The 14407-nt window shown below is 39.5% G+C and overlaps 1 protein-coding gene across 2 annotated transcripts in view; it reads right to left on the bottom strand.

Moving 5' to 3' along the window:
- The window catches only part of nr5a2 (nuclear receptor subfamily 5, group A, member 2), a 49754-nt gene extending 35689 nt beyond the window's left edge, over positions 1–14065 (bottom strand). The window contains exons 1-5 of one of the 2 annotated variants that reach the window (XM_053634185.1): positions 12612–14065; positions 10107–10238; positions 7647–7765; positions 4890–5031; positions 1591–2255 (exon numbers count right to left, since the gene is read on the bottom strand). In XM_053634185.1, coding sequence (XP_053490160.1) covers positions 1591–2255; positions 4890–5031; positions 7647–7765; positions 10107–10238; positions 12612–12675 — 1122 coding nt within the window. In that variant the 5' untranslated portion in view covers positions 12676–14065. Of the gene's footprint in view, positions 1–1590; positions 2256–4889; positions 5032–7646; positions 7766–10106; positions 10239–10345; positions 10921–12611 lie in introns of those variants that run through there. The other variant, XM_053634186.1, reaches the window with a different exon arrangement.
- Between the last annotated feature and the right edge of the window lie 342 nt (positions 14066–14407).

Genomic DNA, 14407 nt, shown 5'->3' with positions numbered 1-14407 from the left:
GATACAAGCAGGGTAGCTTTTTTGTTTGTTTTGCCTCTTTTTTTTTTTTTCTCCCAGCGTATGATTTAGAGAGGGTACCTCATGAGAGCTTTGCTAATTACACCTCCATTGCTGTTCACTAATGTCAAATCCGACACCTACACCCTAGGACCTTTTAACAAGGGCTGCGTGAAGTAATCATCCACAGTAAGAGTGTGGGCTAGTCACCGCAACACGAGGGTTATCCAGCACAGCGAAAGGCAAAGTTCAACCACAATTATCAGTATAATAGCATATAATAGCAATGAGCCAAACACAACGCTAATCCATGCTGAATTGAGTCTGGACCCATTCGACCGATGAGGATGGGAACAAGCAATAGAGGTCTAGTGCTAATAGCACTGTGAAGAGGGTGGCCATTACATAGTGTATCATTACAAATAAAAGGCTTTGAACTGAACAGCAACCTCAGAATGAAAATGCTGCACTGCAGGGGTAAGTGTGGCTGCTCCAGTTAATGACCAGCTCGACATATGCATATAAAAAGCCATACGAGGGAACGATTTGAAAAACAAGGGGTTAAGCAAAATAGTAACGCGTAATAAAGGAAATGTGACTACAAGGAAAAGAGTATTATTCAAATGTGGAAAACAGGTGTCCAAAGAATTGTTTTCCTCCCACGAGTGTAGGAGGAATTGTCTTATTTTCACAGTTATTTTTCATTTTCATATTTGGCTCAGCATTCATCCCCAACTGAGTGAGAAGGAGGCCAGTGGCATTTTAGATTCAAATGAATTTTAACACTGATTCGGCTACAACTGATGCAACAAAACATGGCCTACCATCATTTATAAATAAATAAATAAATAAATTTTTAAAAATGTAAAAAAAAAAATTACTAATAAATTATATATATATATATATATATATATATATATATATATATATATATAAATTAGTATTTATAGTATATAAATATGTCTGCAAACTGTGCCCCAAGAACACAACAGAATAAAAACCTCTATGTATCTTCATAATCATAGTTATGCTGTGCTATCTGTCTGGCAACAGTATCAACACGCTCCACTAGAGAAGATCTGAACACATACAGACTTTAACCTTGAATTAAATCTTCATGTAAAAATATTATGACTGAACGTTTACCGAAGCTTGACTGTAAGCATTAAATGATAATTATAGCTGGGAAAATGACACTGAAAACCGTTAAAACCACTACAAAATAAACATCCAGTGCCTCAGTAATCGACTATATATTTTAATATAGACACTTTTAGTCTAAAAGATACATTTAGTAAAAGTATTCATTGAAATATGTTTTCAATATGCTTAATATGTGTGTGTGTGTGTATATATATATATATATATATATATATATATATATATATATATATATATATATATATTATAAGTACATTATAGTGGTGTAGGAAACGCCAGTAGGTAGAACAGAGAGGTCTATTGCTAAACATAATGTTAACGTCAATTTAAACAATAATCTCTAAACGCTTTACTGCTAAGCTAAGTGCGTTTGTGACTGCTTTCGAGGAGGTTTACTGCACAGGATTTGCTAAATATCAGAGCTCCGCCTACCTTCAGCTCACGGAAGAAGATGCTGCTGCGTGCCCATTCGACGATAGAAAAGAGCGTCTGGTCAGCCATCTTGCACATGAGGCCAAACGTGTTGAGCTTGTCGTGCTTGCTGCGGCCGGCCTGTTCCTGCTGCAGGTAGGCCAGGATCTTGGCCTGCACTTGCGGCTCATCAGGCTCACACTTGAGCAGTTCAGCTACCAAGCGCGGGAAGCCTGGCGCCTCGGCGTACGCGTAGCCCATCAGCGATTCGGGTGAGCTGCCGTACGGATCGGGGTACTCGCACTTGATGGCTCGGCTCTGGAAGTGCCCATATGCCTGGTAGCCCTGCGGTGGCATGGCCATGCTGACGGGTGACGGGACAAAGGGGCTGCGGTCATAGTCGGAGCTGGACTGGTGATGCTGGTGATGTTGATGGTGTTGGTGGTGATGGTGGTGGTGGTGGTGATGGTGGCTCAGTGCCAGCCCCTTGGAAGCTGAGTGGATGGTCTGGATGGCGGAAGAGATAGTGAGGTCAGCGGGTGCGGTCTGCACGGTGTGGTTCATGGCTTCCAGCTTGAGGCCGCTTGCACGGATCAGTGCTTTCTTCTGTTGCTTGAGCGCACGGTCCCGCTTGTACATGGGGCCGAACTTGTTGCGACCGCCGCGCATGCGGTCCGCCCTCACAGCTTGTACGTGCCGAGAAAAGAGAGAAGTAATTAATTCATAAATGTCACGAACCGAATTATAATCACCATTTACATTAGTACTACTTTAGTCGTTTTTGTGATTAGTAATTAATATACTTTTAGGACGCCAATATGCTTTGCAGAAGCGTTCACGGTTCCTGTGCGGATCACGTTCTAGACTAATGATATGCCAGCGCATTTTACAGCGTAGTCTCTTTAAGCAAATCATTTCAACATTGGCGACATATAGTCGTAATTCAACATGTGCTCATACTACAGGACACAAAGTGTTCTCTATGACGAAAAAGGCACGCTCCGCTTGAGTCTGTTCAACACATGTCAATTATTTACGCTTCATTATTTCTCTTTTAGGTCCCACACTGTCAGCAGGTGGAAAGCTGGGAACACTGGAGGATCCCCCAAGCCCTTTTACACTCAGACACACATTAATAGGGAACACACACACACACACACACACACACACACACACACACCAAGACCTAACCAGTGAGCGCTCACTTGTCAGAACAACCCTCTAATAACTGCAGGCAGAACACACTGCGCAGGAGAAGCTGAAATTAATAAAATAATTAAAATAAAAAGCCAGCTGCCAGCTGATTTTAATGGGCCCTGTCAAAGCAGTGTGTGTGTGTGTACCATCCCATGTGTCTGATCTGAAGAAGCTAGTAACAGTCCCCATAATGCCCCTACACCTATATCCATATAGGGTTTAAAAATATATATTTTAAGCTTTAATGTGACTCTTAAAAATGCATTCTATCAAAAAAAATCCCCCAAAAAACACTCGAATGTTATTGTATTATATCTTAAGTATTAATGACTCCGCATTACAGGGAAATTAATGAGCTGGAAACGAATACTCGGCTCTTTTGGGAAATCACAATTAGATGTGAACCTGCATGATTGTACCTACTGTGCCCTGAAAACCTCGGGTACCTAATTAAACCAGGTTATTTACATGCATGTCATACACATTTCTTTGCTCTACGAACGCCGCAGGGGTGTGAAAGGTCTACTTGTCTTCTCGCAGCTGCATTTAATCTATGTAATATGTATAAATCCCCATAAACTCGCCCCTTGTGAGTGCACGTGGGAGTCTGCTTGTGTGCAATTGCTGTTTAAGTGTATTTCCCTGTTTGTTTGTGTGTGTGTGTGTGTGTGTTGTGGTGAGCCAGAGCGACGGCTTATTGTCTGATTTATATGTGTTTAATATACAGGAATATTAAACATAGTTTGGGCGAGACGAGGCTCATTGTCTTATCACGGGCGTATGAATGCCTCCCCTGGCTGGATCCTGACACACTGTTTGTCATGTCCACTCACACACTGCACTGCTCCACGCACATACATGAATAGCTATGATACCAATGCATATGTAATGGGAGAGCAAGCTGCCTTCAGCGCTGAGAGACGGGACTGTGTGTGTTTTTTTTTTTTTTTCTTTTTTCCTTCCCCTCACTCCAGGGGCTCGTTGTGAAAATCCACCCTCCCGTGTTTCGCGAGGCGCTTTGATTCATGGTGGTGCTTAATATGGAGAACGCAACGTTGATGAAACTGAAATCATTTTATGCTCCGTTGTGCGCGGCATTGCTTGCAAAACTGAATGAATAAACACTTAGTTTAGCCTTTTCTACGTGCGTTCTCGCTTTCCCCGCGGCGACAGCGCAGAGGCACACGAAGTCTCTCGCTCTAACTCTCCAGATAAGACGGAAATCCAGGAAGAGACGACAAGCCACAATAAACCACGCTAAGACACAGCACACGCTGTATGAATCGCATTTTTCGAAGCGTCGACAAAACTAAAACGACCTGTCACTGCTTATCAATCATGATAATGCGACTTTGGCACACACGCTTTGGAACAGACGCTTGTCAGCGCTTGTAGATTTCAAGAAATTAAAACATATTTGTTATCAGCTTTAAGTGAACCTTGAAGAGCCTGAAACATGTGGATATGTCGGCATACACCAACACCTAGCTGTAAGCTTGCAAGCAAAGTCGCCTATCGTTTGCAGCCATGTTATAAGTAATAAACAGCTGATCATTTTATAAAGAAAACAATGAGAAGTTAAATATTATAATGTAATATATCAGACCATGTTCTTTAACATGACTTTTATACAAACTTCTACAATAACATCACTGTGTTTACTGTGACTTTTAGGGTAAAAATGTACTATTTTGGAGGGGGAAAAAAAATTAAAAATTGTTTCCAATGATTTTCACCAAAGAAAATTTATTTTAGATTCTAAATAGCTTTTTGCTCAGCATTTCCTTTATTTAAAACAAACAAGAATAAACTTCTTGTGATGAAAAGTGGCCTAGCTCTCGTTCCCCAGACTCTGACAGCTTGCTCGGATCAGGACGCAGCCTCACGAGTGCTGCTCGAGCTCGCTACAATATCAAATATCGGTTGGTTTGAAAACTATTCACTGTCATTAAAGCTGCATACTTTTGCACATTTTACATACATACATACTTACACATGGACAGTAAAACAATTAAAAGCCAGCTGGTGCCATGTACACTTCTGAAGATATCACATATTTCTGAGGCTCAGGCACAGTGACTGAAATTACAACAGCTGGGAGCACTGGTGAGAATTGTTCTTACCTTCCAGCTTCATGCCGACGTTGAGACACTTCTGGAAGCGGCAGTAAGGGCAGCGCTTACGCTGTGTCTTGTCTATCTGACAGCTCTGGTTCTCGATACACGTGTAGCGCTTGTTGTTCTGCACAGTGCGCTTGAAGAAGCCCTGCCGAGCAGGATGAATGAAGATGTCAAAAAATCTGACCCCTCTGAATTTGTTAATGTGCTATTCGGCCAAAGACAAATGGCACACACAAACACACACACACACACACACACACACATGCTCGCACACACACTCATGTTCATTTACAGAGGGGAAGGGGGGGGTGCAGTCAAGGCCACACAAGTTGAAACATGAAAAGAGAGCAAGGGGCCGACAAACGATCACCATCCAGGGCTTACTTGTGTAAACACAGATACATGCATGTGTTCTCACACACTCACACAAACTGACATGTGAACTCACGTTGGCATAAATAAACAGAAACAAAGTCAAAGGATCAAACGTAAGATACAGCCTGAATAACCTGACAGGAACAAATATCGTAGTAAATACTGTACGAAGTATAATATAGCATCACGCGTGGCATTAAAAAATTTGAGCTCGTTTCATCACAGGGACACATAATTCATGTTTTCCCCAAATATTTCCACACACAGGCTTCAGTTGAACGCATCCACGGTGCAGCTTTCTCACTTCATTACATGCATTTAAATCAAACTCCAAATAAGTTATACTGAGGATGAAAATATGGCAAATATTTCTTTTTAATATGAATATCATTTCATTTTTTTTTTTCTCCCCAGAAATAAAGCAAATATTCACATAGGAGAATATACAACTTTCCTATCAGAAGACTTTTTTTCTATTTAACCCGCCCCCAAATCACTCCCAGCTCTTTAGAAATGTGCTCTATTTCGAAAAACTCCAAAGTATTATGTCTATAATTTACAGCAGCCGACTTGAACAGGGTTGAAGTCATTTTCAGAGTGAAGTTAAAAATAAATAAAGAAAAGAAACAGAAATTTAAAAAGTAAAAAAATCACATGGGGAAAAAGCATTCACTTATTCTAGATTAGCACCATGGGGAGAGTTTTTAAATCGGCACCATTTTGAACTGAGACAATCGGTACACACACACACACACACACACACACACACACACACACACACACTGCATTTCTTCTTTCGGTCTTTCAGACCTAGCTAAAAATAAAGTTGGCTCCACAGCTACAGACACTGGTCCTCGTTCACTTATCCGACTGGTCGCTCTTTAGGTCCCACATTTTGGGGTTTTTTGTTTTGTTTTGTTTTGGGGTTTTTTTAAAAGTGTAACAGCAATGTGAAACATGTAGGCAAAGTATACCGAGAGTATTAAAGTGAAGAACTCTAACATGGCTTCTGTAATCTTTTGTGCTGCTATTTATTTCTCCCACAGCACATTTTATGAGCCAAGCTCTGGTAAATCATTGATTATTTATGGACCAGAGAGAAAAATACACTTATGTAAAATATGTTAACAAAACAAGAATAATGAAAACAAAGGCAGGAACGGTGTGAATATTAAATGGATTAGTATACATGTGGCTGTTATGACCAAAATGTTGGGGGGAAAAAAAGGACTTTGTGTGTGTGTGTATGGGAGGAAAAGAGTTATGAAAGCCCTCCATGTGGACGCTCGGTTTGGGCATGTGGAATCTAAAAGAGTTCCTAATTTCTCTACATTCTGCTTCAAACTAGTGTTGTGGTATAACAGTGTAAAGACATATCATTTTGGGGAAAAAAAAAAATCTAAATCTTCTGGTTTTCTTAGATAGTTTAGTATTCAGACTATATATATATATATATATATATATATATATATATATATATATATATATATATATATATATATACATTAAATTGTTTAGATGATGCAATAGTGCAGCAGATAATAATAAAGTGTACTTTGACACCGAGCAATGTGTCCCTGCAGTGCAGAGCAAAATCTCAGTGTTGAATTAACAACTTGTGTTTATGTTCAATTCGATGTTATTCGTATGGCGCTTTTAACAATGGACATTGTCCCAGAGCAGCTTTACAGAAACGTATCAATTCAGGATATACATTTTAAAAATGTATAAATTTAGCCCTAATGAGCAAGCCAGTGGTGACGGTGGAAAGGAAAAACTCCCTGAGACGATATGAGGAAGAAACCTTGAGGGAAAGGGAACCCGTCCTCATCTATGTGACAACGAACAGTATGATTATAAACAGTTCCCTTCTATAGCTCTGTACTGCATGGTCAAAAAGTGCGAGCGCAATATTGTGTAACCAGGATATCCACGATAGTTTTCACATGAAGTCTGTTTTGTTGAAGTTCACTTGTTGGAGGGCAAAACTGTTTCTCGCAATTCCAGTCCTAAAGCGTTCACAGCGATTGTCGTCCTACGCCATTTTCATGGTTTTTAATTGGTACCGTCCTCACTAATCTCAGTTCATATTAAGTTATATTCGAGCTAGACGCAAACAGGAACACAGGCGGTGATCATTTAATGATGGAAGACTTAATCCAATGCTGCAGGTGTTAATTCTGTACACGATACCAGGGTGAGTATCCAGTACTGACGGGAAGTAAGTGTTAATCCAACATAATAGGTGTTAATTCAGCACTGAGTAATTCAATTCAATGATTTTCACACGCTCTCTCATGCTCTCTCTCTCTCTCTCTCTCACGCTAACTCTCTCAATAATATCAGACAGACAGGATAACAGGATAGACGTGCATCCCAGCCCACCTTGCAGCTCTCACAGGTGAGCAGGCCATAGTGATATCCGGACACCTTGTCTCCGCACACGGGACACATCTCATCCAGGTCTTCATCGTAGGAGTAGTCCATCATTTTAAACTGAGGGGCTGCAAAGCACAAGCACAAACACAAAACCAGAGCTCAGAGCTATCCTTTTTCTCTTACACCCCCCCCCCCCCTCCCCAAATAAAGCCAGTTCTTATGAATTTACTTGCTGCTTGCTACTTGGCAAACGAGCTGAAAGTTCTATAGCACTAAGCGCTTAAATACCCTACAGATGTGTGGACAAACGCACTGGTGTGGAGAGAAAAGAGTTGGAGGGAAAAATTGCGCAAAAAATAAAGAAATAAATCGTGTTGTATAGTGTGGAGGATGGTGGCACACAGGGCAGCCATGACTTTCAATCTTATTAATATTCATGAGCGCTCGTAAATTGGTCGGAGAAGCGCGCGCGTTGGAGTGGCGGGTTTAGCCGTCGGCCGAGCCAAAGCTCAACCGCACTTTAACTCCAGGCTCATGTGTGTAACTAATTAATCCGTTTACTCTAACACTTATCTTTCACATTTATTTCTCTCTCTCCGAGGGAAGCATGGTTATATTTTTGGTGTTTGCGCTAATTGCATAATAATTTTCGCCTTGGACTCATCATTTACTTTACACCATGCGTATTATTTATTTATTTAATTATTTATTTTGAATTTGGAGATGCGTTAAATGACATTGAATCCTTTTTAGATTTTATATATATATATATATATATATATATATATATATATATATATATATATATATATATATATAAAAGAAATCTTTATATATATATATATATATATATATATATATATATATATATATATATATATATATATATAAAAGAAATCTTTTTTTTTTTTTACCCATTACAACAGTAGTTGGAATGGTTTGCTTGCGCTAAAACAAATAAATAAAATGAATGAACATTTTTTTTGTATAACTGATAGATTAAAAAAAAAAAAACAATAGCTGCTTTTTATGTTCGAGTTTAATTGCTTTACAGTCTGCAATCTATACAATCCTATTAATGATTACTAAACAGGGTGGGTTTTATTGCTCGAGCTCTTTTAACTTCTGTTTAACAGACGAGTGTTTAGTCTGTTTGTTTTTTGTCGCATTTAAAAAAAAATACATTTTATAGGCTATTTCTATTGCATGGGCTATAAATGAGAGATTTGTAACGGCGAAAATATCGAGTTTCATTTAAGTAAATGAAATAGTTTATATATATATATATATATATATATATATATATATATATATATATATATATATATATATATATATATATATATATATATATATACAGGCCTACATTTGCACTTTCTTAAACTAAAGCAATGCCCCAGCACTGTCTGCGTGAAGTCTGCGCACGTGCGCTCATACTGAGATCTCCATTATTAAACATAACACATAACACGCTTGTTATTTTACTAATTGCATGCTTTAAATTCGCCCGCAGTGCAACAGAAATAGCTTAGAAATTGTTTGGTTGCAACTATTTATAGCTCATGTAGCTATATGATAAACACTTGGCTAATGCTGTTATATAAATGACGTAAAATTAAATCAGTACGATTTATAATTCATTCATTCATTCATTCATGCAAGTTAGGCTACTGAGGAAAAACACCGCATTAGCTAGGCCTACATTTAAATAATATTATTACTATTATTACTATTATTATTATTATTATTTAGATTTTTACGTCCGGCAAATTGAAAAAAAAATGAAGATATCAATATTTTGTTTGTTTGTTTGTTTTAAAGTAGGGAAAAAAAATATAAGTAGCTATAAAAATCTAATTAAAAACGTCAGCTTGATTAAGCTTTACAACTTTTTTTCATTCTCAATTTCTTTACACTTTTTTGGAGTGACAATTTAATTTTATTTATTTATTTATTTTTTTAAATGAGTGATCACTCAAATCAAATTCGAGCCCTCTTTTTGTTTCTTTCTATTTATTTATTAATTTATTTTTTTACAGTGACACATAGTTCATATTTTCCCCAAATATCCCCCAAAATTCCACAAGGCTTCAACTGGATGCATCCATGGATTTCTGAATTTGTAAAACAGTCTTAATGACCACGCCTTAACTTTAAAAGAAAAGAAAAGAAAACAAGCAAAAAAAAAACAAAACAACAACAACAACAAAAAAAAATCCCCCAAAAATCCTAAACAACAAAACAGTCATGATAGTAATAGTAATAATGATCTAAGAGTAGACGTGCCAGGTAGCCTGTATAAGCCCATGCATGCAAAGTTATGAAGTGTCTCTGACAGCCACGTGTCTCATGTGCTGTGCTGAGCAACAAAATAATAATTCATAATAATAATAATAATAATAATAATAATAATAATAATAATAATAATAATAATAAAGCCAGGTCCTTTTCAGCAGGAGCGCTTACCTTGCATGTTTGCAGGAATATGGCCCTGTTCCCCATGCGACCGAGCGAGTCCCAGGCAGTCTGACTCGACTTTGGGCAGCATGACAGCTCCGCTAAAATGAAGAAGAGACGCCGCTCTGTCCGGCGATCCACCTGGACCAAGAACAACACCAGAGATGCTCACTCTCTCTCTCTCTCTGTCTCTCTCTCTCTCGCTCTCTCTCTCTCTCTCTCTCTCTCTCTCACACACACACACACACCAAGCTTCGGGGGGAAAAATCCCGCGTGGTATGGAGTCTGTGACTACAGATGACAGCGGTAAAGCTGAGCGGTGTAGAAGTTCATGTTGCCGTTGCGCGTCCTGATCTACTGCAGGCCTGCAGCGTGTACTGGAGTTACAAACCAAACCCGGACGCGCGCAACTGAGCACTGAGGAAGAGCGCAGACGTTTCAATTACTGTTTTTTTTTTTTTTTAATTATTTTATTATTATTATTATTATTATTATTAGAGAAACGCACTGTTCAGAGTGTCACCTCTCATCAACTCCCAAGACCTGTCGCTACACCTAAAATATAGAATTTGTCTTCTTCTCCTGCGGGCTTGCTATTCTACCAGTGAACTGTCAGACAACTTTACGCGTTGCGGTGTGGCGCAGTGCTCTCTGGACGCGCAGCCGGAGCGGAGACACAGTGAAGTTCAAACCTCTCCTCGCCGCTTTGTTTACGCCGCACAGACACAGCATCCTCCAATCAGCTGCGCGCTCACAGCGTGACGTCACAAGCCCTGTCCAATGACATACGAGGAGACCTAGACTCTGCGGTCCAACATCCCCCCGCCCCCCCCCCCCTCTCTCTCTCTCTCTCTCTCTCTCTATCTCAAGCCGGATCACAGCTGTTTAACGCCGCTAATGACGGACCTGTAAAGCGCCTGTAAGTCCTGTAGCACAACGTTAAGACATGAAACTCCTATAAACACCTTCTCCAGGGGCTATGTGAGTGTGTACGCTCGCAGCAAATCATAACAGGCCTTATTATTCTGTTATTATACTGTTTGTACGCATAATGATGTGTCCCTTGACACGAGACACTAATGTATCCAGACTGGAAATATGTGTGAAATAAATAAATAAAAATGAAGCGCGTAGCCTATAGAAAAACTACTGAACATCATCTTATTGTTAGTTTTATCCACTGCCTCATGTCGCCAAGGAATTGCTAAGAAATAAACTTCCACACAGAGCCCACAGTATGTAGGTGCAGAAACAGTACACGCAAAATTCAATAAGAGGCTTAAAAAAAAAAAAAAAAAAAAAAGATTTGTAAAATGATCTCTTACCAGTTGCGCAGTTAATTCTCTCCATGAAATTCTGATTTGGAAACAAAACTGTGACGATCTATCTAACAAGATCGTTTCCCTTTGTTTGAACAATATCAATATTCATTATAAAACACAGTGTGCCCTGTGATGGATTGGCACCCTGTCCAGGGTGTACCCCGCCTTGTGCCCCATGCTCCCCGGGATAGGCTCCAGGTTCCCCCGTGACCCTGAAGGAAGGATAAGCGGTATAGAAGATGGATGGATGGATGGATGGATGGATATATGGATGGATGGATGGATTATAAAACACAGTGCCTAAGAGTAAAAGAGGGAACCCCTTCTTTTTTGGGGAGGTTACTGTAGACTAAATGCGCACTGTACACAAGTTCACACACAAGTTCTCTCTCTCTCTCTCTCTCTCTCTCTCTCTCACACACACACACACACACACACACACACACACATCCGATTCTATAAAAATCCATGTGATAGTTAGGCTATTTACTCACCCATGAAAACGCCAAAAAAAAAAAAAAAATTACTACTTTTTAAATCTTCGGAATTCATTTGACCCTAGTTACAAGCTATGGAGGTAATAATAATAATAATAATAATAATAATAATAATAATAATAATAATAGGCCTAATAATAGGCAAATAAAAATAAAATTCGTTAAATTAGTCATTTGTATTTGGGGCGCAAATTATATTGTGCTTTGTTACTAGCAGTGAATATTATTATTATTATTATTATTATTATTATTATTATTATTGCTGCTATTATTATTATTATTATTATTATTATTATTATTATACAGAGCAATAACTTCAGAAATGCCAATTATATAGGCTACTGCATGAATGAATGAATGAATGAATATATAAATGTTGTGAACTTTTTTTTTCTTCTATAGGCTATGATAAAAACACACACACACACACACACACACACACACACACACGTGACCTGATTGCGCGTCAGTTCTAATTCCGTAGATTGCTTTTTTTTTAATGATCATAGGGTGTTGTAAAGCTTAGAGGCTAAATGCTGAGGTCTACATGCTGGACGTTAGGCCTGGGCGTCACGTGGTTGCAGGTGTCATACAGGAATTTTAACAGAAGACACACCAACAATTCTTTTCTTTCTTTTCTCTTCTTTTCTTTCTTTCTTTTTTATGTCGTCATATTTCGACACTATTCTACTTACCTAAACATGGCACATCTTCACAGAAGTCACTTTGTCCTACTTCACACTCAGAACTTGAAGACATGAAGACAACCTGGACCAGTTATTCGCTGAAAGAAACCCACTCTCCCAAGTGATGTTTAAAACAATTCAGAACTGTTGTTCATTTTCTTTAGCTGTTATTTTCCTCTCACTGGTTGAACTCAGAGCTTCAGGGTTGAAGGTTGAAGGACGGCTCGCATCTCGCCACATGCGCCACGCGCCTCGCTCGCCTCAGTGACCCGCGTTCAGGAACCTGCAGCCGCGTCTCACCGTCTTCCGAACACCCAGGCTCCATTGGGCCGACTGGGTCACGTGGCCGCGCACGGCATATTAACAGCCAGTTATAAAGTGACACAGAGGTAGATAAGCGCGAGCTGACGGATTGTACAGATTGAATGATTAACAGGGGGAGAGGAGGGTCGAGGAAGACGGGAAAACTTTGAACTGTTTCGGCAAACATTCTGAGTCGAGTTTCCCAAAAGCATTGCAGCAGAGAGATCATTAAATGGTGGAGCAAGCATCACATACAACTCTCTCTCTCTCTCTCTCTCTCTCTCTCTCTCTTTTGGGAAACGTAGCAGTTTGTGCACACCCGACTATCACACCCATATGTGCTTGGTGAACATCCCATTCCAGATTTAGTCCTCTCTGTGCTGTTATAATAACCTCCACTCGTCTGGGAAGGCTTTCCACTAGGTTTTGACTGTGAGGATTTGTGCTCATTCAGCTACAAGAGTATTAGTGAGATCAGGCACTGATGTTGGGATGTTGAGGAGGTCTGGCGTTCCAGTTCATCCTAAAGGTCTTCAGTGGGGTTGAGGTCAGGGCTTTGTGCAGGACACTCGATTTCATCCACTTCAACCTTAACAAAACATGTCTTCATGGAGCTCGCTTTGTGCACAGGGGCATCGTCATGCTGGAACAGGACTGGGCTTCATAGTTTCAGTGAAGGGAAATTGTAAAGCTACAGCATACGAATACATACTGTACCTTCTTTAAAAAAAAAAAAAAAAAAAAACCCAAAAAATGTGTGATGGACAGGTGTCCACATATTTTTGGCCATATAGTGTACTCGTTAACACTGTGTTTCTTGTTATGATCTATAGCCGTATATGGTCGCTGTTCCTGTAAACAGAGCTGGTTCAAACATTTTCAAACATCACAAGACACTGCTAATCTCTTCATACATCAATAAATTTCTACTGTCATTTCAAAATACATATAACATGCCCCAATTAGGGGCTAAGATGAGATGAGTGGCGCAGTAAACCCAGGCCTGTTGACCAAGGCGAGGAACCTAATGACACTGGCGGCTACAATGCCAACAGAGCATGACCATCCTGACTGCTATAAGTGGATGTGAACTGATAACAGGAGAGTACCTGAGAGCTCTTTGCTTACCAAGAGGATTTATCAACTTAGCCCTGTCTTCTAACTCTTTTTTTTTCTCCAGAGCCGTTTTTACGACACTGAGTGGAGTCCAGTGCTAAAGACAGAGCTCTTTATAGCAGAATAAACCATGGCTCGGCCTAACGTGTGGGGGTCAAGGTTTCAATCTCGCCAGAGAGGGCTTCAGGAGCTAATGAAACAAGAGTCATGTACACCTATTGCAATACATTTTCATCTGTTTATTCACATTTGTGTCAAGAGGCATGTCTAGCTTTATATGAAACTGGACGGTTTAATGCATTTCCTTTACAATTTGTACACATCAGCACATTTGAAGGTAAATATAGATAAAAGATAACTATGTCTGTTCTTAGATTGCCTTTCTT

Source organism: Ictalurus furcatus, chromosome 10, assembly GCF_023375685.1.
Source record: "Ictalurus furcatus strain D&B chromosome 10, Billie_1.0, whole genome shotgun sequence".
Taxonomy (NCBI): Eukaryota; Metazoa; Chordata; class Actinopteri; order Siluriformes; family Ictaluridae; genus Ictalurus; species Ictalurus furcatus.
This window is presented reverse-complemented; position numbering and strand designations above follow the sequence as displayed.